This window comes from Musca autumnalis, unplaced genomic scaffold (genome assembly GCF_047663935.1).
Source record: "Musca autumnalis isolate F117 unplaced genomic scaffold, ASM4766393v1 scaffold_4, whole genome shotgun sequence".
Taxonomy (NCBI): domain Eukaryota; kingdom Metazoa; phylum Arthropoda; class Insecta; order Diptera; family Muscidae; genus Musca; species Musca autumnalis.
Genome location: NW_027411977.1, coordinates 91047265 through 91075042, shown reverse-complemented (window position 1 = coordinate 91075042; position 27778 = coordinate 91047265). Strand labels below are relative to the sequence as shown.

The window sequence follows — 27778 nt, the reverse complement described above, 5'->3', positions numbered from 1 at the left end:
CTCAATTTTCGATTTTTCCAATTTTCCGACTTTTCCAGAGGGATTTTCCAAAATTTTCTTCCGTAAAGACCTTCTCCTCGAAAATGCGAATAACTGACAAAAAATTTTACAGAAATCGGCCTAGCCGTTCTCATTTTATGAATTACTATACATTTTTTACACCATTTTTATATATATAGATAATTAAAAATAAATAAAAAGAGAACGATTTGCAAAATATTTAATATTTATAAATATTAAGGGGTGACCCCCACTTGTAAATTACAGAAAATCGAAAAATCGGCCGATCCGATCGAGAGTTATCGAGCGCTCCAACCACTACACATGGTTCTGTACTAGTTTTTTACAGCATTCGGACTCTTTTCTCAGGAAGTATGGACTTGCCCCTGATGAAACTTGCTTTGTCGTAATGGGGGCAGCGAATACAAGTTGCTACAACTAAAATCAAAACCATCCGAGAGCAGGTCATAAACTGAACTTTTCCGAACTTTTGCGTGGGAGGTACCCGAAGGAGTGGACCATTAGAGTCCATATTGGAGCCTCTTCTATGCCGGGTAGAAATTTCACGATGTGCAAAGTATGGACCACATCGGTTGTTCCCTTTCTCGAAATGACATTTGGAAAACGTTGCCAACTCTAGCTCAAAAACTAATAAACCGATTGTCATATAATTTTGTGGGTTTATCAAGGACATCAAAAACTAGTCCTTCATCAATCGATTTTATTTTTCAAAATTTTTTGTCCGTTTTTTGACAAAAGAACGGCAGTTTTTTAGGAAAAAAATTTAAATTTTGACTTTTTGGTTCCACCATTTCCCTAAAACCTAATAATTTTTAAAAAATCTATGGATGAAGGACTAGATTTTTAAACTAGATTAAGATGAGGTCTTTCAGATGAAAAAAAACATCTACTTAAAATTTTTCATATTTTTCTTCGAAGGCCTTCGATGTATGAATCAGGCCAAGATTTTCAAGGACGCAGAGACGACTTCTTTCCAGATCTACTTTAGACAAAAGTCACTACGGCAATTTTCGGATTTTTTAAAGTAGTTGTCTTTGCCTTTGAAGTTAGGCAGAGGCTATATTCGGTAAACATCAGTCCCCGCTTCTTGAGTCCAACTGGCAATGGTATATGACTACGAAGCCGAACATACGATAACGATATTCATAGGATATGTTCTTATAACCTCGGCGACTGCATCTGTATGAATATCTCTCAAACCTGCCTGATAAGCCTGTTGATTTTGAAAATTGAAAATTCTCTTTCGTATCATTAAACCTCCCGCTGAAGATCATGAAGATCTTTCTTAACATGCCTAAGCGGGTGTACCTATCCACTGGATGGTGTTTTAGAAGGTTTTGTCAATAGCATCCAAGCAGATATTGCATCGACAACACCCTGTTGTGCCGACACACTGGCAAGATCTTGGTACTGGACTCATGGCTGCATTGTGGTTAGTTTACACCACACTGCTGCCGCATAGACCGACCTATCGTGTGGTTATCAAGGCTCCTTTTCCTGTTCTCTAAATGCAGCCAGTCCGACTGATAGTACTCTTTGGCTACAAAGTTGACAGAAACTCAACTGTGAGTGTCACTAATAGCGAATTTTTTGGAGTTCTTTTGGTAGTAGTTTTTATACTACGTAACCTGAACGGAAGCTATATTGTAGTATTACAGGTGTCAGGAAACACTTTTGGTTCGAATGTAGAGTTGGAATATCAACCGGGAACCTGACCCATAGCAAGGCAGGAGTGGTAGATAGGGGGCGATCACGACCAAATACGTGTGAACGATTTGGTACTCACATTTCGGCTTGGGGGCGTTGAACATGGCATATGTGAGACCAACTAATATGACTGGTGCCCATGATAACTATCGAAAGGAGTGGCTGACATTGGTTTAACCTTTACGCATTGTAACATTCAGTAAAACTTAAATCAAGCTCAAAGATGGACCTTTCGCTATCTATAACACAAAAGCTCAAAATGATCGCTTAAGTGCAGTTTAAGCAGTGCTTGGTATGTTTGAGAGATAAATTCTTCGGACCAATCTGCGTTGATGGTGAATATCGACGTCGAGCTGTATCTGCTATACAAGGACATCAGTAACAACGATTGCGTTGGCTAGGCCATGTCATAAGTATGAGCGATGATTAACCCGCTAAAAAAGGTGTATAAATACGGGCCACATGGCGGTACACGCAGAACTGGCAGGCCAAGGAATCGATGGAGCAAACACGTGGAAGAAGAGATTAAAAGGCGCGGTATTCCAGAGACCGAAGCAACAAATAGAGTGAATTGGAGATATTTTCTTAGTTCGGCTTATAGAACAAATGTTCTGTAATGGGCCAGCTAAGTAAGTAAGTACCCAGCAAAATAAATTGGAAGTAGTGCAATGTGGACTAGTTCTGCCACGGCATGTTTTGATGCCGTTCAAACGGAGTCGTGAAAAAGGCACTCCAGTCCTCTTATTTTAACCGCATTTGGATGCAATCCAAAGAATCACATCCACTTGTCACATTTTAACAACATCCGGATGCAGTTCAGCGGTGTCGTGAAAAAGGCACTCCAATTCCTCACATTTTAACAGCATCCGGATGCAGTCCAAACGGAGTCGTGAAAAAGGCACTCCGTTCGCTACATTTTATTAGCAGTTGTTAGAGATCCCTACATGTACATAAATCAGTTTGTACATCTCTACAGGCAGCGGCATACATTTTCCAAAAAGAGATAAGCGTGTTAACATTTCCAAACATTTGTTAATACAAACTAAATAATATTTAATTTGTGAACATTTTTCTGGTAACTCACGAGAAGAAAATTTCCGAATAGAGTGCTGTTGGAGTACATGTCGAAATCTTAACTGGTGATGGGCAAAAACAGTTCAGCTTGGATTAAATGTAGAGAGGAGGAAACACGCATGTTTGCGATTGAATTCAATGGAGAATTTTCATAATTTGTGTTAATGTAATAAAGTTCTTAACATTTTTGTTTTACACGAATAATAAGTGCATTTTATTTGTTCTGGGATATTTTGTAATGGCTTGTACAATTTCCGCAGAATGCCTGTATTAAAACACGTGCTTTGGAGTGCCTCCTATTCTACCCCAAAGGGTTAGTTAGAATGCAATGCCAAAGGGTCAGTTAAAATGCAGTGCCAGAGGGTCAAGTTCGAATATGGGCTATATTTGTCCACTCCTTCGGGTACCTCCCACACAAAATTTTGGATAAATTCACTTTAAGACCTGCTCTCGAATCACTTTGATTTTTTTTAAAGCAACTTGCATTCGCTAGAAGTCTCCCTTGTCCCGTATGGGATGTTTGTGGATCAATTATTATATAATTATAACTTGCATTCGCTGCCTCAATTACGGCAGTAAAAGTTTTTTTCAGGTGCAAGTCCATACTTCTTGTGAAAACAGCCCGAGTGTTGTAAAAAACCCCCTATGGCACCATATGTAGTGGCTGGAGGGCTCGAACCTAATATATTACCGAATATAGCTATATTGTGTTTTTTGCAGGCTAATGTGATAAAAAAGCCCTATCTATCGATATCCCCGCAAATTTTTGAGCTTTAATCCTATCCATACTTTTGTCGGTGCATACGGCCAAAATTTTGAAAACCCCCTAAATACATAAGTTTTTTTTTGGAAAAAAGTATTTCAATCCATTTCAGCCGACTGATACATTTTTACTTGTTTTGTTAGAAACCTAACTTTTTTTTTATCTAAAAAATAATGAAATGTGATTATTTCCATATAATCAGTGTTGTTGTAGTCAGTCCATATTGCAAAAATTTAAAGTTCTTTTTAATGAATAACATTTTTTTCTCATAATTTATTTCAATATTTGATACGCCTCACACAACAAATCTTTTTGGTTTCATTTATTTAAATATGTTTAAGAATACATTCCGCACAACTGTGGAACGTAACGTGTATTTTTAAAATCTCAATATTATAACTTGAAAAATCAACAAATAGAGCATACTTTTAGGCATTATTCAATTTATACAGAATATGTTTATAACTATTAAGGTGCCTTCTATATATGTCAGAAATAAAAAAAAACTATAGTACTCCTGCATACACTTACCTGTTGTGATGACGATGTTGATGAGGTTTCCTTAACACTACTACTGGAACTGGCATTTATTTGTCGTCCGCTGCCACCACTAACTGCCCCACCCACAATTGCTATTTGACCACCACCATTGATGGACGGTGATGTGCTACCACCAATGGTGCTTGGTATGCTAATACTTGGTGATGTGTTGACCGATGACGATGTTGATGATGAACCACCACCTCCGCCCCCGCCGCTTCCAACAACTGTGCCATTTTTCTTGTGGAAATTTTCAATAAATGAGCTTGCCGGACTGATGACACCGCTCTGTGAACTATCCGAAAAATCTGACATCTGTAAGATAATAAAGAAGAAAGGAGAGAATAATAATATTAGAGAATTGTTAAAAAAATTAAAATATATAATGTGATAGATGTAATTATTTCAAAATGAAAGTATTAGTACACGGTGCGCCTTAACTAATTTTAAATGGGGGACACGATACAGTCAGTGCATTGTCTCAATTTCAACTTCTATGTCTCAAAAACGGTAAAACCTACGAAAATATCATAAAGGTCAATCTTGTGGAGAATTTCCACAGCTATAACATTTTCTTTAGGCCCATTTACATAGGTCTCGCGGTTTCCAAGCAAAATCGTGAAAACCTAAAGAATCCCTAAAAATATGAACTTAACTCGCGATTTTTTTGAAAATCCCTCCGGCGATTTTTTTGTTTCTTGATATTTCTCATCGATGAGCATGTAGTTTCAGAATCTGCTAAAACTTCCCAGGTGTAAGCACCTTCCATTTAAATTTGGTTAAGGCACATCATGAGTAGTAAAGGAAAGTTCAGTAGTAAAGCATCACGACAAGAATTAGGTCTTCAAATGTGACATTCTCAAACAATTTTTCGTTTACCTTTTAAACCAGCCCATGACTTAAGCGAGAATAATGTCATGTTGCTTATGTGTCTTAGTCCTAACTCAAAATGAAATATTAAATAAAAATCGAAAATGAATTTAAAACTGTCAATTGATTAATTTTCTATTTTAGCCATAAACAATCAGCAGACAATTTGACAGTTAAATGTTGTAAAGTTAATTAAGCACCTAAAAATAGAACTATAAATTGTTTCTAGCACATACATACATATATATGTGATCAACTACCATAACCGCAGCAGAACAATAGTAACACCTCCAAACACCACTAACTCAATCACATCATAAAATATGCCAAAATCCAAAAAAAAAAAACTAACAACGAAATTCGCCATTTAAAACAGTCTAGAGAAAATTGAAAAATTAAAATGCAAATCACATTGACAAAGGAAATCCCACGTCCATTGTTAGATAGTTCTGTCAGTAACAACAATACCAACAATAAAAACAAAGTCAATGTCTTCCCAATAGTGTGTGGTATTGCGAATTTAATTTAAAAAAAATTGGCAAGTATGACAAAATTGTGTTACACTGAAAAAATGTTAAATTGTCTCTTACTGGAGTTAAAACGTTATTGGGTAGATGTTATTTGTTACCAACATTGTATAATAAACCTCCAATAAAATTTAAGATGATCTTTTTTGAAGATAAGCTATGCGAAAGCTAAGATAAGCGAAAACTTACGAGCATCCTACAGTAGATGTCTATCCCTTTACAAGGTAGCAATGAGGTAAAAATTTTCTTCATACCCAAAGCAGGGAAACGTAGACACGAAAATGCCCAAAAGTCGTTCATCATTTTTACTTCAAGCCCTCGAAAACCCCATGTACGTATACGAGGACAAGTTGATAAGTTCCTGGCCTAGGCAACACTACGTGTTGCCAGACGCCATTTGTTATTTTCATTGGAAAGTTTGACATTTTTTAGCATAAACATACTCAATAGCTTTGTTCCTTTACTTTTTTAATGGTAAAAGTGGTAAAAGAGATAACTGTCAAAATTTCTCAAAATTGCTCTCTCATAAACAGTTTTACCATAAAAGTAAAGGAACGAAAAATTGGTAGATCTGGTAGCAATGTCAAAAAACACAAACATTCAATTTTCTTCTTTTATTTTACAATTTTTAATTTTTTTCTTTTATTTTTGTTCATTTTTTCGTCATTGTCAAATAATCGTCAAACAAATGTCGAAAAATCACTTCTACCATTTTTTACCTGCAGAAATTTGTCTGGTAGCCTGCTGTAAAAGAGAAAGCCATTTTCGCACTCTCTCTCACTCTCTTAAAAATTGCTTCCAGTTTTACCACTTTTCGGGGTTAAGTAACGCTTTGCAGGTTAAAAATGGTAAAAATGGTAACCTCAGGTAAGTAAAGGAACACAACTAATACTGTTTGAAGGCTGATCATTTTTACACAACTTTCGGTTGAAAAATGTGACAAAAATCGTAAAAAAACCTTAAATGGGTGGCTACGCTTATATGGGGGCTATACCAACATGTGATCCTATACTGTATACTGGTATACCTATACCTATACTGTAAGAGATGTTTTGTAACACTATAAATGCATTGTACCTTTAGCGAAGACTAATGGCTTAAACAGGGAAAATCGTAGGGTACCGGTCTATTGGGGCTATATGAAGGTGTGGACCTATACCGACCAATTTCAGGTGAAAATATCTGGAAGAAATAATACGATGTGCAAAGTTTGGAACAAATCGATTGCTTCCTTCGAAAGCTATCCTTCACACAATTTTAAAGAACATTTTTTAATTTTTGTGGGGGTGGTACCCGAAGGAGTCGACTGATATGGCTCATCTTCAAACTTAAACTAAGTTTGGACAAAATATTACATTACCCAAAATTTGGTTCGAATCCGTTGGAGACCAGCCAGACAGACGGACGGACATGGCAAAATCGACTCCAAATTGTCTGAAACGAATTTCGTCCAAACATACTTGGGGTCTAAAACCGTTATTTCGATGAAGTATGGACTTGCCCCTAAAAACACTTTGTAATGGGGGCAGCGAATAAAAGTTGTTACAAGAAAAATCAAACTGAACCGATGGCAGGTTTTCAACTGCACGGTGCTCTTAAACCAAATTTAAATGAAAGGTGCATACACCTGGAAAGTTTTGCGGATTCTGAAACTACAATGTTCGTAGATGAGAAAAATCAAAAAACAAAAATCGCCGGAGCGCTTTTTATATAAATCGAAATTTTTAAGGGTTTTAGGTTTTCAAGATTTTGCTTGGAAACCGCAACTCCTATCGAAATCGGACTAAAGAAAATGTTGTAGCTGTGAAAATTCTCTACAAGATTGAGTTTTATGATATCTTCGTAGCTTTTACCGTAATTGAGATATAGAAGTTCAAATTAGGACAATGGATTGACTGTATCGACTCCTTATATTACAATGTTATGCACAGTGCACCTTAACTAACTCTAAATGAAAACCTCTTACACCAGGGAAGTCTTTGCGGATTCTGAAACAGCAATGTTTATAGATGAGAAAAATCCAAAAACAAGAAAAAATCGCTGGATGGATTTTTTAATAAATCGCGATCAAATTTCATATTTTTAGGTTTTTTCAGGTTTTAACGATTTTGCTTGGAAACCGAAAAAAAGGAATAAATTTCTATAATGTCGTATTTTTTTTACGATAAATTAAATTTGCAAAAAAAAAATATCTTGAAAATTTATGTTCGATCAGCTGCACATATGTATCTACCTTGATTATTGGATATGTTTGAAGTCAACAGAAAATAAGTATAAACAACGGGGTGCATTTCAGGATTTCGTGAAATTCAGTGGATTTCGGAGCATAAGTAGAAACCAACTATTGGGGCCTAAAACTAGCATTTCGATGAGGCATATTTTTCCCTATAAAAGTATATATACTCTCGATAGTCTAAAGACTGAGGGTATAATTCACACTGAAAGCTTCTAAATCTTTTTATCACTTACGAAAATTATATTTATTTTTTTTAAATTAGGGATCTGTAAATAGTCTACGACTCCTGCAATTGTTTTTTTTTTGTAGGCAGGCAGAGGGTACAACTTTATCGGTAAAGCTGACCGTTACTTTTTTTACTTACTGTATAGAGAGACTGTTGTAAAGTGGCTTTTTGTGAATACTTGCTCTGTCAGAATTACTCCTCTGCGGAATACTATCTCGAAGTACATGTTAGATGCGTGACTCCCCAGGTGACATCAAGATGAGGTTAATTCTATCACTAAATGGTCAAGATTCCCAACATTAAAAATAATATTTTGTGACGATAAAACCATTTATCTAATAACAATAATTTTTGTTTGTGTATTAATGAGAGTTTACTTTCTGTAGTCACTACCACCACAGACACACCCACTTTACTTGCTTCAATATGGCCATTGATGAATTATCTGTCTACATCATTGCCGTCATTCAAAATGATTTCCTTATTGTTAATTATTATTTCAATATGGTCGAGATTTGTGGTTATAGCCATATTTTATCAGTTAAAACGCACATACACACACACGCACACACATTGAACTAGGTGTCCTTAATAAATTAAAGAAGGCGTTTGCACCGGTACTGATACTCAGTCTTTGTCATTATTATTTAACTTGTTTTCTTGGCTGTAGTGAAGTACTGAAATTGATTTATGATGCCGGTATTGGCTAGACAGAAATTAATTCCAGATTGGAAATACAAGTTTGAATATGCAATGAAATTCTATTCTTGAATTATTGACATTTTCAACAATACATTTAGTTAAATGTTAAAATGCAATAGCTTCTCCATTAAGATCATTGTTTGCCAAAGAAGTTGATAGATTTTCCAGGTCAGGGATATGGTGTGAATAAAAATATATATTTTTTTGGTATTGCAATCTATTGATATTTTAATAAATGAGGAATTTTTAACTTCAATTAAAAAAAAATAAAAATTTTATATTTGGAATATCACGATTTCTAAATATTCAATGTTTTGGAAATATTGGAATATTCTTCACGAAGTAAACTTTAATTAATCAAAAAAGTAAGTTATTTAAATACCAGCGTTTCATATGAACTAACACTCCCTCCAAGCCACATATAAAGGAAACTATACGACTACATTTCACCTTTTTAAGGTCATTTATACAAAAAATTTGGAATAAAACATTTTACACACAATCACCAATACATACATACATGTATGTATGTATGATTGTCTTGTAAATAGGCCATTACTGGATAGATTCAGGTGATTAAACACTTTAAGAAATTTCCAGATATAGTTAAGCGTTTACCACATACCAAGTCAACGTTTCTTTACCGGGTATTTTATTTATTAATAATTTTATTTGTTAAAAAAAAGAATATACACAAAGTTATAAACCAATAGTTGACTTTATTTGACCAAAAGAAGTTTTGTTTGTAAGAGAGTTGTGTGTTGAGTCACTGTCACCGCAGTATTAGTTTTTGGCCAAATTTGGTTTGATACGTAAACAATAACCCAGAAAACATAAGTGAATGAATTTAAAACAATTATAAAGTATCAGCCGGCTTGCCGACACAGATGTAACCTCAGCCTGTGTAAATATCAGCGTACGTAAAAATGCTTTAAATAACATTTCCAATCGTTTCGTTTCGTATTTTCCATAGGAACAATACAAAACGAAACATAACCCACGTTGGCCGAGCTCGCTGTTTAGTTTTGTTTTGTTTACATTCGTGAGTGCGAACAAAACGAAAAGCGAAAAGTACTCAACTCCACAAGAGCAGATAGAAAACGGAATAGTACTAAACACACGTGAATAAATCAAAAACGTCTGGTGGTTGATAAAATTCACTGTGGTATGCTGATGCTAACCTATAGGGTTGTTAAGCAATCACATGTGTGTGTGCCTGAGTGTGTCATTGACAATACGCACGGCAAACGTTTCCCAAAAATACTTTTTGTTTCGGTGGTGAATGAAACAACTCGGCAAAGCATAGCCGATGTTATATTTCAGCAATCGTACGCTTTCCATCTTTTTACATTGAAAAGTTTGTGTTTTTGTTTTGGTTGTGAGAATGAAACGATTCAGAGAAGCTGAAAAGTTTGTGGCTTTGTGTGATTGGTACGGGAATCGTTTTGTTTGTTTCCGTTCATTGGTAAATATTGCGACTTTTATCAATGAACATATCAAATCGGATTTAGAGGGTTTTCAAGATTTTGTGACCGTCATAAGGGAATGAACTTTCAGGATATTTATCTTAAAGATTGTGGACGTCCGAACATATGCGGATGGATTGCTAATAAATTTGATCCGATTCGGATTTAAGAGCAAAAGTGTTGAACTTAGAGCTGCAAACTATCGATTGTCTGACTATCGTTTTGATCGCTGTCATAAAGCATAGTTTATATCAGGGTTTCGGAGTCTAGCAATTTTGCTGGAGTCGGCGTCTAAGTCGAAAAAAATAACTCGACTCCGACTCCGGGCAACATTTTTTCACCGTTATAGGAATATAACATTAAATTTGGAACAAGAACATTTTTTTTAAATTAATATTTTTTTAAAAGGAAGGTATAAGAAAACATATATGCAAACGGTATATTATACTAACTTAAAGGAAAATTCACAGAATATTTACTATCCTCTGAAGTGTAGTCTATTCATCCCTATTTTGTTGATCCAATTGATTTTTTACATTTTTGCAAACAAAAGTAAAGTTTTATGATAATCGAATTAAGATAGGACCTTTAACTTCTTTCGTCAGAAGTCTTACTGGTATTCTCACAAAGTTGTATTGGTATTCTGATCTTGTTTTTATGAGAAGTTATCCTTGTCTTCTATTAAAGACATTGTGGTCTCTATGGGAAATCTTACTGAATACCCTGTGACACAAAATGGAAGTCAAGATCTGGGTGTGGAAAAATTCCTTTTCAGAATGAAAACCCCAGTCGAAAACCCCAAATGATCCCATAGCTGAAATTTCTGAGTTATGACGTAATGAATTTTTCGATTGACCCCCATCAATCATTGAGTAAATAGCTTTTTTATCTCTGTTTCGAGATATTGTTTCGTCATTGTTATATGTCATGTTTTCAGTTAAATAGAATGAGGAACCTTTCTGTTGAATATGCTGTCCTTCTACCTCTGTTCCTTCGATGTCCTTTTTGTTCTTGAACTCAAAAAGTAAATCAAAATGAAATTTTTGACAAAAAAAATTATATATAGGTTTCCCATATCCAAGAAATCCATATTGTCACGTTTTCATTGTCCTTTAACAGTATTACCCATTACTTTTTCAAAAAAAAAATCGTATGTTTATGTATTTCGGTAAAGTTCGCATAATCTATTAACTATATATGAAATTCGGAGGGTTACGCTTCTGAATCAGGGCATCATCAATTCGTTGTTGGTCAATGATAGATTCATCCCGCCATAACTCAGATGTCTGACAAACGCGGAATCTTTCTTCTAGGATTCATTATATACTCAATGAGGGCTTTAGATGTAGACATTCAAATAACCGGATCCGTCCGCCAGGAACAGATATAGTTCATGTGTATCCGAGTTTTCTACACAATCAATAGCTTATACGAAATTCAATAAAATACTCGTACATAATCATATAGTTTTTCATGAAAAAAGGATCGGGTAAAAGTGATAAAGGACAATGAATATATGGCAATATCGATTAGTTGTCCTAGTGGACCGACCATACATAAAATTTGCCTAGCAACATTTTTGTAGAATATGTATTTTCATGCACGAAATGTCAGTGAGCTAATTTTTCAGCTCCAGAAGACATCCTTCTGCCTACGTGCTGGGTGGTGTCCACAATACATCTCAAATATTTCAATAAATTATTCACTCCATACCAATGTTCAAAATGTGAGCGCTGAACTTTAGTTTAAGGGGTGATCCCTACCTATAAATTTCAGAAAAAAGTAGAAAGTATAAATAGCATAGAATATGTGGTCAAATTTTTAAGTCGATCGGAACAATATTGCCTTAGTTAGTTGGATGGGAACAATTTATTTTATATTGTATGTAGCATATAAACTGTGTTTTTCTCGAAATCGGCCACAAAAATATATGACAATTGGTTTATTAGTTTTCGAGCTAGAGTTGGCACCGCAAAATGCTTTAATAAAAGCTGGGTTTCGTAGACTGCCTCAGAACTTCGTAATATTTTTCTCTTTCAAATGGAGAAAAAAATCTGCCAAAAAGTTACGTAGTGTTCTCGTAAAAAAATTATAAAAAATTGCTTTTATTGAGCTTTACTACTTTTAAGACTAAGCACACTAAAATGTTGGTTTACATCCAGTTTGAAACTTGGTCATGAATTGCTCATAATTTTTGTTGCATGTACACTAGGGATATAACTTTTTGCACTTTTTTTGCAAATATCAAAAATACCACCACATAGCCGTGTAGAGCATGAAAAACTATTATGAAAAAAGGTGTAATTTTTTCTCTATCGCGAAAAAAGTTTCCGCACCAAATGCATTGAAGTTCAGTAATGCATTTTTTAATTTTAGCTGTTATGACAACATATTTGCTTTTAATTAAATTTTTTATTTTTTTGTAATCTAATTTAAAATCATTACCAAAGCGTTCTGGACCAATTTGTTCTCAAATCGCGCCATTTCGGAGCATTTTATGCATTTTTGACACTATTGCAATTTTTGTTTTTTCTTTATAAACTCGTGAATTTTATGTTTATATTTATTGTACCTATCGGACAAGAGAATATGGTGTCATTTGCAACAAATTCGCGAAAGTTACAGACAGTTTTTAATGACTTTGCCTGTGAGAATTGTATTTTTTCTATGAATATTTATTCAAACAAAGCAAATTTAAAATTATAAGTAGAAAAAATAGCAAAAGGGTTTTAGTAATTACAGTCGGCGCGGAAACTTTTTTCACCGAATCGATCTTAGAAACGCGTTTTCATTATTAGGACAAAATTCCCCACGTGGTACTGGTGTTGTATTTTTGTAAAAAACATATACGATTCTCACAGGCAAAGTCAACAAAAACAGCCTGTAACTTTCGCGACTTCGTTGCAAATGACCCCATATTCTTTTGTCCGGTAGGTACAAAAAATATAAACATAAAATTCACGAGTTTATAAAGAAAAAGCAAAAACTGCAATAGTGTCAAAAATTCATAAAATGCTCCGAAATGGCGCGATTTGAGAACAAATTGGTCCAGAATGCTTTGATAATGATTTTAAATTAGATTACAAAAAAATAAAAATTTTAATTAAAAGCAAATATGTTGTCATAACAGCTAAAATTAAAAAATGCATTACTGAACTTCAATGCATTTGGTGCGGAAACTTTTTTCGCGATAAAGAAAAATTGACGCCGTATTTCATAATAGTTTTCCATGCTCTACACGGCTATGTGGTGGTATTTTTTTGGTTATAGCCCTAATGTACACAGTCCTTATGATTTGTATTGCCCCTTCATTTTCACATATTTTGAAAGCTATACGATTTTCTCACACGGAAGAATTCCATCCAGAATATACTCGTCCAAAAAAGGAAAACCGACAGAAACTTTCGTAAGATTCGGCCGAAACGATATTGATATGATCGAATGTATTCGAACGAATGTCCTTTCTAATGAATATGTAAGGAAAAACTAACACATTAGCCTATATAGGCCAAAATATAGGAAAAAGTTGAAAATTTTTCCACATTTTATTCATTTTTAGTAGTATAGGAATTCACACTCGGATTCGACAAGGAGTCGGAGCCGGTGTCGTGAAAAAATTCTTCTGGAGTCGGAGTCGAGCCAAAAATACCTCGACTCCAAAACCCTGGTTTATATCGGTTTCCAAATCATTTATTTTTGAATAATTCACGACAAATAATCCAAAAAACATGTCTTGGTCGTCGGCGAATACTTTGTTTTCCGACAGTAATCAAAACGATAGTCAGACTATCGATAGTTTGCCAGCTCTAGGTGAACTATTGGAAGTGCATCTATTTATTTTAATACCGTTGATGTGAGAAGTCCGATGGGTTGCGCGGCTTATTTATTGAGCACCCTGATAGCGACCGGGCGAAGTACTTTACGTATTACCACATGCTACAGCCAATTGCAATAAGATGTTATATAGGAACAAAGACCTCAAGTCCCTAGCCGGCAGAACTTGTGGAGGAGATGAAGAAGCCTTGTAAACCATATACAACAGGAAGTTTTCAATGGAGTATATGCTTGGTACTATAAGTCAAACCATTCAAATCACCACAGGTCCAAAAATACAAAAAAAAATCTTCGGCTTTCCGTTTTCACATTCAAAAAATCTTCCATCATCCAGCTCAAGTCCAACGAGAAAAATTAATATGTAACAAGTAAAAAAGTATCAGTTGGCTTTGCCGACAGAGATATAACCTAAACCTATGTGAATTAAAACTTTCATCATCTACTGACAGCTCGAATGTATTTAGGGTCCTTTCAGAATTTTGTGGCTCTTTTTGGACATTTGAATTTGCCGACAAAAATGTAGATTAGGATTTAAATTCAAAAGTGTTGCGGAGGAGGTACTTGAAGTAATTGGCCGACATAGTCCAATATGAAATTGGCTGTTTTTTTTTTCTTGGAGTTGTAACTTTAAGATAGATATCGCGGCCACTAGTCATTTTAGTGGGTCACTGTATGACTTTTGGACCAGTATACCAGGAAGCTTGGACTTGTCCACGGAACACATAATATGGCTGTAAACAGGACCACAACGAGTAGCATCGATATATATTTCCAAAGGATCTTCGAACAGACCCTAAACTGCACTTAGATACAAATGTTGAACTTTTGTGAGGCAGGTAAGAGGAGCGATATGCGCCATTTAAGAAGTTTATCTAAATTTGAACAAAATATTAGGAGATCCAAAGTTTGGAGCAAGAGATATGGTGCATACCATTTAGTGACATTTTTTAAATATTGTGGGGAAGTACCGGAAGTTGTGGACCGGTATTGCCCATTTTCGAAATGAAACTAAATTTTGACAAAATATGACGAAGGCCAAACTTTCTACCAAATCGGTCGAACAGCTCGAGAGTTATGGTGCTATCCGGCCGCTACAATGGTGACATAGGGATATTTTACACATTTCTGGCTGTTTTCTGAAGAAAAAACTTCCAGGGGCAAGGAAAAAAAGTTTACCCCCGTAATTGCGGCAGCGAATGCGAATTGCTTCAACAAAAATCAAAGTGATTCAAGAGCAGTTCTTAAAGTGAATTTATTCGATATTTTGTGTGGGAGGTACCCGAAGGAGTGGACAAATATAGTCTATATTCGAACCTGATCTATATCTGGTAGATATATTAGGATGTACAAAGTATGAACCACATCGGTCACTCCCTTCAAAAGTTATCGCGCGCACAATTTTCCGACCATTTCTGAACTTTTGTGGGGGAGGTACCTGAAGGAGTGGACCGATATGGCTTATCTTCGAACTAAGTTTGGACAAGATATTAGGAAGGCCAGATTTTGGACCGAATCGGCAGATCCGTTCGAGAGTTAGCTTGCGCTCCAATCACTACACACGGTGTCATAGGAGTTTTTTTGCACCTTTCAGTCTAAATTCTTAAGAAGTATGGACTTGCCCCTGATGAAACTTGTACAGTCGTATGGGGGCAGCAAATACAAGCTGTTACAACACCGTCGTAATTGCAGAAGCGAATGCGAGTTGCTTCTACAAAAATCAAAGCGATTCGAGAGCAGGCCCTAAACTGAAATTTTCCGAAATTTTGTGTGGGAGGTAACCGAAGGAGTGGACCGATTTCGATTTCGAATTTCATGCAAACATACTTGGGGTCTAAAACCATTATTTCGATGAGACACATTTTGACCATATGAAAGTGTATATACCCTCGTTAGCATAAATGCTGAGGGTATATAAAAACAAGTAAAAAAGTATCAGTCGGATCTGCCGACAGAGGTATACCCTCAGCCTGTGTGAATTGAAACACCTTTTTGCTGACAAAGATATGGATTAGGATAAAATCCCAAAAGTTTTGCGGGGGAGGTACCTAAAGCAATGTACCGACATAGTCCATTATGGAAGTGTGTCTTATTTTGGGGGTCATTCCTCTCGATAGGGCCATTATATGAGGAAACATGGACTTGCCCACGAAAAACACCATATCGCTGTAAACAGGGCTTCTTGGAGTACCTTCGGTAAAAATTTCCAAAGGATTCTCGCAGAGACCTTTATCCGCACTTTAATAAAAATGTTGATCATTTGTGTGAGTGGTACCCTAAGGAATGAACCGATAGGGCCCACTTTTGAACATAAACTAAGTTTGAAAAAAATATGTCGAGATCCAAAGTTCGGACCAAATCGATTGCTCCGTTCGTGAAATAACTTTTGTGGGGAAGCTACCGGAAGGAGTGGACCTACAAGCACCATCTTCGAATTTCATTTTATGTTGCAAGAAAAATCAAAACGATTCGAGAGGAAGTCCTAACCTACGCTTTTTCGAAATTTGGTCTGGGAGGTATCCGAAAGAGTTGACACATATAGTCCATATTCTAACCTGATCTATGTCTCGCAGCTGGTTGATTAATGATTTTTTATTTTTTTCTTTTTGAGGCAAGTAGAAGCGTTACGAATTTCAACATTTTTTTTTTTAATTTTTTGAACTGTTGTTCTTTGCACCTATTTCAAATATTGTGAAATACAAATAGAAACGTCAAAAATAATAATAACATAGCCCTGAGCCAACACGCTTTTAAAATGAATTCATTTTAATACTGTTTCAACCCACACTTTCAGCTTTTAATCACACAAACTCTAGAGTCAATACGAGGGAAGATCAATCAGCCAAGGTTAGGTTAGATATGTCCTAATATCCATTTAAAATGTCATTTTTGTTACCTACAAATCCAAATCTAATTAGCCATATACAAATACTAAGAGCCACTATAATGTGTTTTCTTTTTACTAAGGGGTGGATTTTGAAACGCAAAATAAATAAATTTGCAGGTTTTAAAACTATAAAATTCGTATTAAAAGTTAATGTTAAAAATGTCCACTTCACATTTAACTTCAAGATAACCAGAAGATCTGTTCAAAAACTCCAAACAATAATAAAAGGAAATTTCTAATAATGGGGGTAAGGAATATACTATTCGATACTCCTCCTTGGGTTATAGTATTTATCTAATACCTAAGTTAGAACATCTGTGCATTTGCAATATGACTACCAGAAGCTGTTTAGAGCTTATATAAAAGTTTGTGGTGAATTCAAGGAATTGCCCACACATGACAATAGACTCGTTGTTAGCTTGTTGATGTTGTTGTCGTTGTTTTTATAAGGTTAATGAGCGACATAAAAATGAAAACAAAATTAAAACGAAATGCAAATTACACTTTAAATAAAATAATATGGTACGAATGAATTGAAATATTGGGGAAAGGCAACAGTGGGAATTGTGTTTTGTTGCGACGTATGGAATCTTAAATTTCTATGTCCTTATATGGCAATATAAATTTCTACTAGTATGTTAATGGTATTTATTTGAAAACAAGTAAAACCTGGAATTAATTTGGTCTGCCGACAGATAAATAACTTCAGCTTATCACTGAAAACATGCAGACCAAACAGACCATAAATTGCATTTAAGTGAAATTATAGAACCTGTGTGGGGGAGAGTTGTACCACGTAGTAAATCTTCGAAATGAGTTTATATTTGAGGGAAATATTACAATGTGCCAATGCTGGACCAATGTTAGTCATTCCTTTCGATAGCAATACTGGTCACCAGCCATTTAACATACCGACATTCTTCTTCAATCTCCTTAGAAACAGTTCTTTCTCCCTCCAGCGAAATCAATTGAAGTACTTACAATACTTGCACGCTAATTGTTTGAGTTTTAAATTCCTGCCAACAATATAGTCACACATATGCTATAAATGTTAATAAAACACACAAACAAAATCGATTATGTGGCAATTAAACAAAATTCATTCGTGTAACAAAGAGTCCGAATACATGACTGCGCATTTAATTACCCCCAATTTACAATTGATTGATATTTGCACAACAAATAAAAGATTTCCTGTTGTATTTCTTTGAAAAATGAAAAAAATGCAACAAAAAATCTTCCAAAAGATTTGCGGTTGAGGAGGTGCATCATAAGTGCACACTGTAGACTACATGAAGCATTCCAAAAAATAAGTCACACCCATTATTTTTCTTAACTGCAACAAAACTTGAACCGAGTAAAGCAACACCTTACATTTTTGTTGAAGACACTTGAAGGAAAAATAAAATAAACAACGAACTGATAAAAAAATGTGAGTTATTTACCTTTTAAACCATAAAGCAAGTCAATATATTTTCGGGTTTGTGTGTTCGACTTTATAAAATTGAATGAAAAAGTCACTGGGGGAAACCCCAAGCGTTGTGGCATTTACAAGGTTTCCAACGCCAACACACATTTGACACCAACCAACGACATTGTTTTTGTTCAAAAGGATAAGGTACAGTAAGCAGACACACCACCACTTGTCTACATGTGTGAAATGCCAGATCCCAAAAAAAAAGAAACATAAGCCATGTAAAAACCATTTCAAGTTTTGCAAATATGGCATGGCGCCAATGATGTTTTGAACTTTTTTTCTTTTGTCATGTTCATGTGTGACTGTAGTTTTGACAGAGTTGTAAAATTCATTCATTTACAATGTGAACACTACAAGCTCACAATGTGTGGATGCACACAGAATGTTCAGCTAACGAATTGCATGAGAAAGTTATGTATTCCGGTAGAGAAGGTTTGTGAGTCAATCACTTAGGCCAAAGGGGGGCTTTCTTTGACATACTCAAGAAAAAATATTTGTTCAATTGCAATTGATAGATGACTGAGCTCGTGATCCTAAGAAATGCTTCCTTTACAAAGGTCACACAACATCGAGTATCCTTTAGAAATTTGACCGAAAGTATTCCTTGTGAACCGAAAAGTTCCGAAATTTGTATCCTCACAAGTAAAAAAGTATCAGTCGGCTTTGCCGACAGAGATATAATCTCAGCCTATGTGACTTGGAACTTTCATTTACGAACAGATCGAATGTATTTAGGGTCTTTTCAGAATTTTGTGGCACTTTTTGGACATTTGAACTTGGCGACTTTTTGGACATTTGAACCTGCCGACAAAAATGTGGATTAGGATTAAAGTTCAAAAGTTTTGCGGAGGAGGGAATGGACCGACATAGTGCATTACGGAAGTGGATCTTATTTTGACATTTCAGTGGGTTATCGTACACCTGTTGGACCAGTATGCCAGGAAGAATGGACTTGTCCACGGAAAACATAATATGGCTGTAAACAGGACCACAAAGAACATCATCTTTATAAATTTCCAAAGGATCTCCGAACAGACCCTAAACTGCACTTGGACAAAACTGTTGAACTTTTGATATATATCTTTTATATATCTGGTATATATATTAGGATGCGTAAAGTATGGACCAAATCGGTTCTTCCCTTCAAGAGTTATCGTGCGCATAATTTCGAACATTTTTGAACTTTTGTGGGGGAGGTACCTGAACGAGTGAACCGATATGGCTTATCTTCGAACTTAAACTATGTTTGGATAAAATATTACGAAGGCCAAATTTTGGATCGAATCGGCAGATCCGTTCGAGAGTTATCTTGCGCTCCAACCACTACACACGGTGTCATAGGGGTTTTTTTGAAACTTTCAGGCTATTTTCTCAGGAAGTATGGTTTTGCCCCTGATGAAACTTTACCGCCCCCCCAGTGAATACAAGTTGTTACAACAAAAATCAAAACGATTCGAGAGCAGGTCCTAAACTGAACTTTTCCGAAATTTTGTGTGAGAGGTACCCGAAGGCGTGGAACGATTGAGTCCATATTGGAACCTCATCTAAGTTTGGTAGAAATTTCACAATGTGTAAAGTATGGACCACATCGGTTACATCCTTCAAAAGTTATAGTGCGCACAAATTTTCCGAACATTTTCGAACTTTTGTGTGGGAGGAACCGGAAGGAGTGGACTGACATTCCTGAACATTTTCTGAAAATTGCATGAAATTAGGTTCAGTAGTTTTGGAAAGATAATGTATTGAAGAGAGCGGGCGTTGTCATCAGTTTTCAAGATATAACATATTTAAAAAAGTGGACGTAGTCTGGTATTTTGGCTCCAAATATGTAAATAGGGTACACACAACCCCATTGTCTCCCAAAATTTATGCTTAAACCGATATAATCATAAGTTTGGCTTATACATATAGCTTTTATAAGAAGGGCGTGGGGAAGGCACCCACCTCATCCGTAATTCATAAAATATACATAACAATGGTAAACATCGAGCTTTTGCTGCTAATTTGATGGAAATCGGTTCAGTAGTATTGGAGATATAACATTTAAAAAAAAGGCGTGGTCGTGTCTTTAGGACCCAAAGAAGTACTACATTGTAGATTAATCCTTAAAGTTTTAAACCGATACATGCGAAATTTTTGCAAATATAGCGTTTTTAAAAATATCACATAGGGGAGGTTCCCCGCCCCCTCTGGAATCCATTAAAATATGTAGCCTGTTTTCGGGGGCTATCCCTATACATTGCCTGACAATTTTAGGAAAATCGGTTCTGTAGTTTTTGGAGAAAAACTTTAAATTGAAAATTTAAATGAAAATTGAAAAAAGGGGCGCGGTAAAACTTTCTTTCCATAAAAACCTAAGTTGGACTATGACGGCATTTGATTTTTATTCATAAGGATAAGGAGTTTTTTTAAATATGGCAAAGGGAATTACCTCGCATCCTTCGAAATTCAAGAAAATAGGCATGCTATTTCCACCGGAGGGAATGCCTGTACATTCCCTGAAATTTTCAGGAAAATCGGTTCAGTAGATTTGTAGATGTAACAAACATATTTTAAAAAGTGAGCGTGGTCAAGTCTTTGGGTCCTAAAAAGTAGGTAAGGTCTGAGACATAACCACAATTGTCTCGCAAATTAATTTCCAAACCGATACATTCGTAATTATTTTAAATATAGCATTTTTAAAAAGTAGGGTATAGGGGCAGTATCCCGCCCACTCCGAAACTAAATTTGTAACCTATGTTCACCGGGGGCCATCCCTGTACATTCCATGACAATTTCAGGAAAATCTGTTCAGTAGTTTTTGTAGAAAAGATTAAAATTGAAAATTGAAATAAGTGGGCGTAAAAATGAGCGTGGTCACATTTTCTTTGCATAAAAACCTAAGTTGGGTTATGAAGACATTTCAAAAACAAAGAATTGTCCAAATCGGTCCAGCCGTTGTCAACTGATGACATTTCATTTTTATTTATATACATTTTATATTTTTATACACGCAGAAAAATATATGTTAGAAATATGTTTGGATCCAAACAAATATTTGTTTGGGACTGATTGCAAACATATATATGTTTGTAACATTTTGTAACATATCTCAATTTTATAGGTTTGGGTACCAACATATTTTTTTATGTTAGAACATATTTTTTATGGGTGGAGAGGATTTTTGTCAAAGAGAGTAACAACAGGGCTCTCGCGGCTGCGGAATGCTGGTTTATAATAAAGAGCTGTGTGAATGGTGTAATAGGAGAAGCAGAAGTTTTGTGATGTGTATGCGTAAAAACGTGTGTTTCGTGCTTTGTTGTTGTTAACCAACGTAGCAAGCGAAGAGGAAAAGAAAAAATGGTATTAATTATGTTGGTCTTTTTTCATCAGTGTTCTAGACAACATCGTTGAGTAAAGACGGTAAAGTGAGTGAATAAATCAGTGTTTTGTCTTTTCTTAAAGAAAATGTTAGTAAATTAAATGTCTAATACATTTTATAATTGTATCAAAAAGGTGAATGGACATATTTTATTGGACAAGAAAGAAATCGCATTTAATATTAATTACATTAATTAGTAATCAATCATATGTATATTTGAAATATGGATGTACCTATTTATTACATTATATAATCATTTGATTCCTGATGCCGATTTCCGGCTGATGATTTCAACTTTGAAGGAAATGTGTTTTATTTCACAACTAACTATACAATTTATTCTCTTTAAAAGTGCGACTTTCTAAAAGTTATTTCATTCAGTTTTTCTTTTATTAAAATGAGTTATGTATTTCTTTGGCATCTTGTATGTACCTATGTGTCTTTGTTGTTTTGCTTTTTTTCTATGCCCTTCAATAAAAACACCACCATTTATAAATGTGTATATATGTTAGAAATAGCCAATGAGCGCTTGCTGAGAGCAAGTGAGCATCCATTTCAATGTGTTTCACATTGACATTTACGCTCCCTTGCTCTCAGAAAGCGCCCACTGGTGCATGTGTTTGTTGTTTTTGTGACTTTTGGGCTTGTATTTGTTGCACCCAAACATATAATTTGTTTGCACCCAAATATATATTTGTTTGCAGGACCCAAACATAGAAGACCCTGCTCTCGAATCGCTTCGATTTTTGCTGTAACAACTGTCCTCCATACGACGGTATAAATTCATCAGGGATAATTCCATACATACTTCCTGAGAAAATAACCTGAAATGTACAAAAAAAAACCATATGACACCGTGTGTAGTGGTTGGAATTCAAGATAACTCTTGAACGGATCTGCCGATTCGGTCCAAAAATCGGCCTTCTTAATATTTTGTCCAAACTTAGTTGAAGTTCGAAGATAAGCCATATCGGTCCACTCCTTCAGGTACCTCCCCCACAAAAGTTAAAAAATGTTCGTAAAAATTGTGCGGACGATAGGTCTTGTAGGGAGTGACCGATTAGGTCCATACTTTACACATCCTAATATATCTATCAGATATAGGACAGGTTCGAATATCGTCTATATATGTCCACTCATTCGGGTACATCCCCCACAAAATTTCCGATATGTTCACTTTAAAACCTGCTCTCGAACCACTTAGATTTTTGTTAAAGTAACTTGCATTCGCTGCTTCCATTACAACGGGAGTGACCGATTTGGTCCATACTTTACACATCCTAATATATCTACCAGATATAGGTCAGGTTCGAATATCGTCTATATATGTCCACTCATTCGGGTACATCCCCCACAAAATTTCCGATATGTTCACTTTAAAACCTGCTCTCGAACCACTTAGATTTTTGTTAAAGCAACTTACATTCGCTGCTTCCATTACAACGGTAAACATTTTTTCAAGGGCAAGTCCATACTTCTTGAGAAAACAACCCGAAAGTGAAAAAAAACCCCTATGGAACCTTATGTAGTGGCTGGAGGGCACTATAACTCACGAACTGATCAAGCGATTTCGTCCAAAATTTGACCTTCGTCATATTTTGTTCAAACTTAGTTTCAATTCAAAGATGGCCAATACCGAAGCACAACTTCCCGTACTTCCCCCCAATATTTAAAAATTCTAATAATCTCATAAATTGGTATGCACGATATCTCTTGAACGGGGCAACCAATTTGGACCAAACTTTGGATCTCCTAACATTTTCTTCAAATTTAGTTTAACTTCCAAAATGGCCCATATTGGTCCACTCCTTAGGGTACCTGCCCCACAAAAAATCAACTTTTATGTCTAAGTGCAGTTTAGGTTCTGTTCGAAGATCCTTTGGAAATATATAACGATGCTGTTCGTTGTGGCCCTGTTTACAGCGATATTATGTTTTCCGTGGACAAGTCCAAGCTTCCTGGCATACAGGTCCAAAATTTCCACGTAAGCGCGATATCTATCGAAAAGACATGTTTCTCAAAATTTGATCCACATCCAGAATGAACTGTGTCGGTCCATGCTATTACCTCTCTTCCGCAACACTTTTGAACTTTAATCCTAATCCGCAAGTTCAGGTGTCCAAATATGGCTACAAAGTTCTGAAAAGACCCAAAATACGTTTGATCTGATCCTAGATGAAAGTTTCAATATACATAGGCTGATACTTTTACTTGTTTAATTTTATTTTTATGTTTTACATTTTGTATTGTTAATTTTATATTTTATAATTTATGTTTATATTTTATATTTATTATATTTTACATTTTATTTTTATATTTTATATTTGATATTTTTATTTTTTATTTTTGATCTTATATTTTATACTAGCAAAATGCCCGCTACTTCGTATGGGGAAAGGGAATAATATACAAATAAACTCAATGTCACTCAATTTCTCGGATGTTCTTTTAAAAGGTTTGTCCAATATCGTTGCTTACCATGCGTTTACACATGACAGGACAGTTGAGTTCATGTATTGATTGTCAAAAACTCAAAACTTGTCTGTCTGACGTAGGCGTCCAGACAACTGCAAAAACAGTTGTAAAATTATTAATGAAAATCATGTACATATTCTTTTGTTTTCAGCACATTTGAATTATCATCTCACTTCTTTTTCACTAAAATGTCAAACATTTGTTTACCCGACTGTCTGTGAAAAAATTATGGACAGCTGGAAGACAGCCGACAAATGTATGTATGTGTTAGTAAAAGATGTTACACTAGGTCTTTTTTGGTCAGTGTAATTTCACGATTCAGCCTCTATCCGTTTGCCAAAATCCAAATTTAGTACCATTTAGTACTTTCGGTACACATAAGTCCGATTTTCCAAAGCTGTCTCCACCGCTCAATCCTAAACTTAAACAGTAATATTAAATTTCATGATCCCAGCTCTATCCGTTCACCCAAAACGAAATTAGTACCATTTAGTACTTTTCGTACACAATAAGAGCGAATTTCCAAAACTACCTCAATCCTATGCTCCAACAGTAATTGTATTTCCAATTTTCAGAATTCAATCTTAATCTTAAGTACCTTCTAAATACGAATTTCCAAACATACCTCCATATCTCAACCGTAATCATAACTCCAAACTTCAAGCTATATCCCTTCACCCAAAGCCAAACTGTACCAAATATAGTACCACTTAGTAATTTTCGTACACATAAGTAAGAAATTCAAAAAACTATCTCAATCCTACACTCCTTCAGTAATCGTAATTCTAAATTTCAGGGTCCCAACTCTATCCCTTAACGCAAAACCAAATTAGTACCGTTTAGTACCGTTTTAGAATTCCATCTCTATCCGTTCAATCAAATCCAAATAGTACCAAATTTAGTACCTTTTAAGTACGAATTTCCAAATGTACCTACACCTCTCAATCCAACACTTCAACAGTAATCCTAATTCCAAATTTCAGGTTTCCAGCTCTATCCGTTCACCCAACCCCAAATTGTACCAAATTTAGTACTTTTCGTACACAAAAGTACGAATTTCCAAAACTACCTCAATCCTATACTCCAACATTAACAATTATTCCAAATTTCAGGATTCCGACTCTATCAGTTTGTCCAAATCCAAAATTTAGTACACTTTAGTACTTTTCGTACACATAAGTACGAATTTCCATAGCTCCCTCAATATCTCAATCCTACACTTAACCAGTAATCCTTATTCCAAATTTTTACCCAACTCCAAATTTAGTACCATTTAGTACTTTTCGTTGACATAAGTACGAATTTACGAAACTACCCCCATATCTCAATCTTACACTTTAAAAATAATCTTAATTTCAAATTTTTTGTTTCCAGCTCTATCCGTTCACCCAAATCCAAATTGTACTAAATTTAGTACTATTTAGAACTTTTCGTACACATGAGTACGAATTTCAATAACCATTTCCTTTTATAAACACCACTTCCCAAACTTGATTTCCATACCAAATTCCAATATTCTAGCTATATCCGCTAAAATTATACAATTGGTCCTAAATTTAGTAAATTTTAGTACACTTACAAAAAATCCTTTGGTACATCTTTCTAACTCTCCATCAGTGACCCTCATTCCAATTTTCAAAATTCTAGCTCTTCCCGTTTGCCTAATACGAAGGGTACCATATTTAGTACCTTTTACTACTTTTCGTACCCTTCTAGGTCAAATATCCAGAAACCCAGCCCTATCTCACCCCTACACACCAACACTCAAAATTTCAAGTTTCTAGCTTTAGCCGTTTCGTCTGGGCGATGATCTGTCAGTCACTCACTCACTTACAAAGCTCTTTTATATGTCAAGATTATATATTTGAAATTTTATATTTAATATTTTAATGGTGTGCGCGATAACTCCCACACCGATTTGGTCCATAGCACCAAAAACCCTAAGTGATAAACACGGTAACTTACGAACTGAGTATCCTGTTTATTTTATAGGCAAGTTCATGTTTCCTGAGGCTAAATAGGAAAATTGAAAGAAAGACATTTAAGAGGCGATAGGTGTACCAATAATACTCCCAAAAAAATCCCCCCTAAATGTTTTCATTTGTTGCAAATGTAATGTTTTTTGTTGTTTGCAAACCAGATGTAGAAGTTCAATTTCAAGGTAAAATGTACCTATTTTTAAATTTTACAAATGAAATGCAACAAAAGCAAATGTTCGTTTTCTATTCTCTTTTGATCCGACAAGATTTAATTAAAAGGGAAAGAAACAAATTATAACAATACTGCCGTGGGTTTGTTGATCTATTTTTAGTGCCCAAAATCAAAATAATGCAATCTACTGTACCGGCGGCTGCGGTGGCAGCAGCGACAAAAAGGAAACGACTGATAAGTGTGCAATTAGCATTCTCCCTATTTATATTGTGATAAATGTCAAATGATTAAGCAGGTAAAAAGTGCCACAATATAATAGAATTGAATCGAATGTGACAGATGTTCTGCAACATACAATTGAGGAGGAATATGGTGCGGTGCATAAGTAAAAGTTTCGAGATGCCAAAAAAAAAAAAAAAAAAAAAAAAAACGAAAAAAAAAAACAGATTTAAGTTACACCGAGAGAAAATGATGTTTTGGGGTTAAGGTGAATTGTTGCTCCTAAAAGTATGCAACGGACTCTAGTCATCAAGGCACTGTACGTTAAAGGGCTGTTTACACCATCTATCATTCGACATTCTCTATGTTTGTCAAAATTGACGTCATCCATACAACTTTCAATTTGTGCGTTCATACCTACAAGTGTTATTTTAGTATGACATAACCTATAAATATAAAAACAGCTGTTTTTGTCATTGTTTACATTTATTGTTGAGTTACAAATTTGCGCAAATTTTTAATTTTGGTTGAAGGAAAATGAATATCTAGCATGTTTGTTGTGGTGGAATAGGTTTTTGGGGTTATAGAGGCATTCATGTTTTTCCACAAAGCAATAATTTCCAACACTGCCCCTTTCGACCAATCGATCTGAAAATAACATTATAAACACCCTTTATTTACTTTTTTATATATTTAAATATACATAACTTTCCATTTTCTTATTTAAAAGATTTTGTTTTTCAATTTTTTTTTGGAATGCCAGAAAACAGCTGATAAATTTATGTTTACATACGAGAATTCCGTATCAAATAGAGCGCTCCCTAAATGAAAAATTTACATATGAGTTGCCAAATCATTTTGATAGATGAAAATTTTCATAGTGGTCACACTATGTGTACAACATTCGCAGGTAGAAAATTTTACATCTCATACGACATTGATAGATGGTGTAAACAACCCTTAAGCTGTGTACACATTGTCAGTTTTGAACTACAGCTTTGCTCAAATAATCGCTTGCTAGTGTGACTGTTCATTTTCATCATTCATCATGCAACCACATTACTGCGAAAAATCGACAGTCTAAACTGGCAATGTGTACCGCAGTTTGGACTGTCGCCATTACTCCATATTTACCGAATGTACTGTACATAGCTGTGTTTCCAACAATCTTCGAAAAACTTACCTGTAAAGAAAAAAAAGAGAAAAACAGAATTTTATAAGATTTGAAAAAGATTATTAAAAAAA

At 35.1% G+C, this 27778-nt stretch overlaps 1 protein-coding gene across 22 annotated transcripts in view; it reads right to left on the bottom strand.

Moving 5' to 3' along the window:
• The window catches only part of Sarm (sterile alpha and armadillo motif), a 374264-nt gene that overhangs the window by 94235 nt on the left and 252251 nt on the right, over positions 1-27778 (bottom strand). For all 22 annotated transcript variants that reach the window (XM_073980092.1, XM_073980094.1, XM_073980109.1 and 19 more), the window contains one exon: positions 4097-4420. In XM_073980092.1, coding sequence (XP_073836193.1) covers positions 4097-4420 — 324 coding nt within the window. The remainder of the gene's footprint in view (positions 1-4096; positions 4421-27778) is intronic.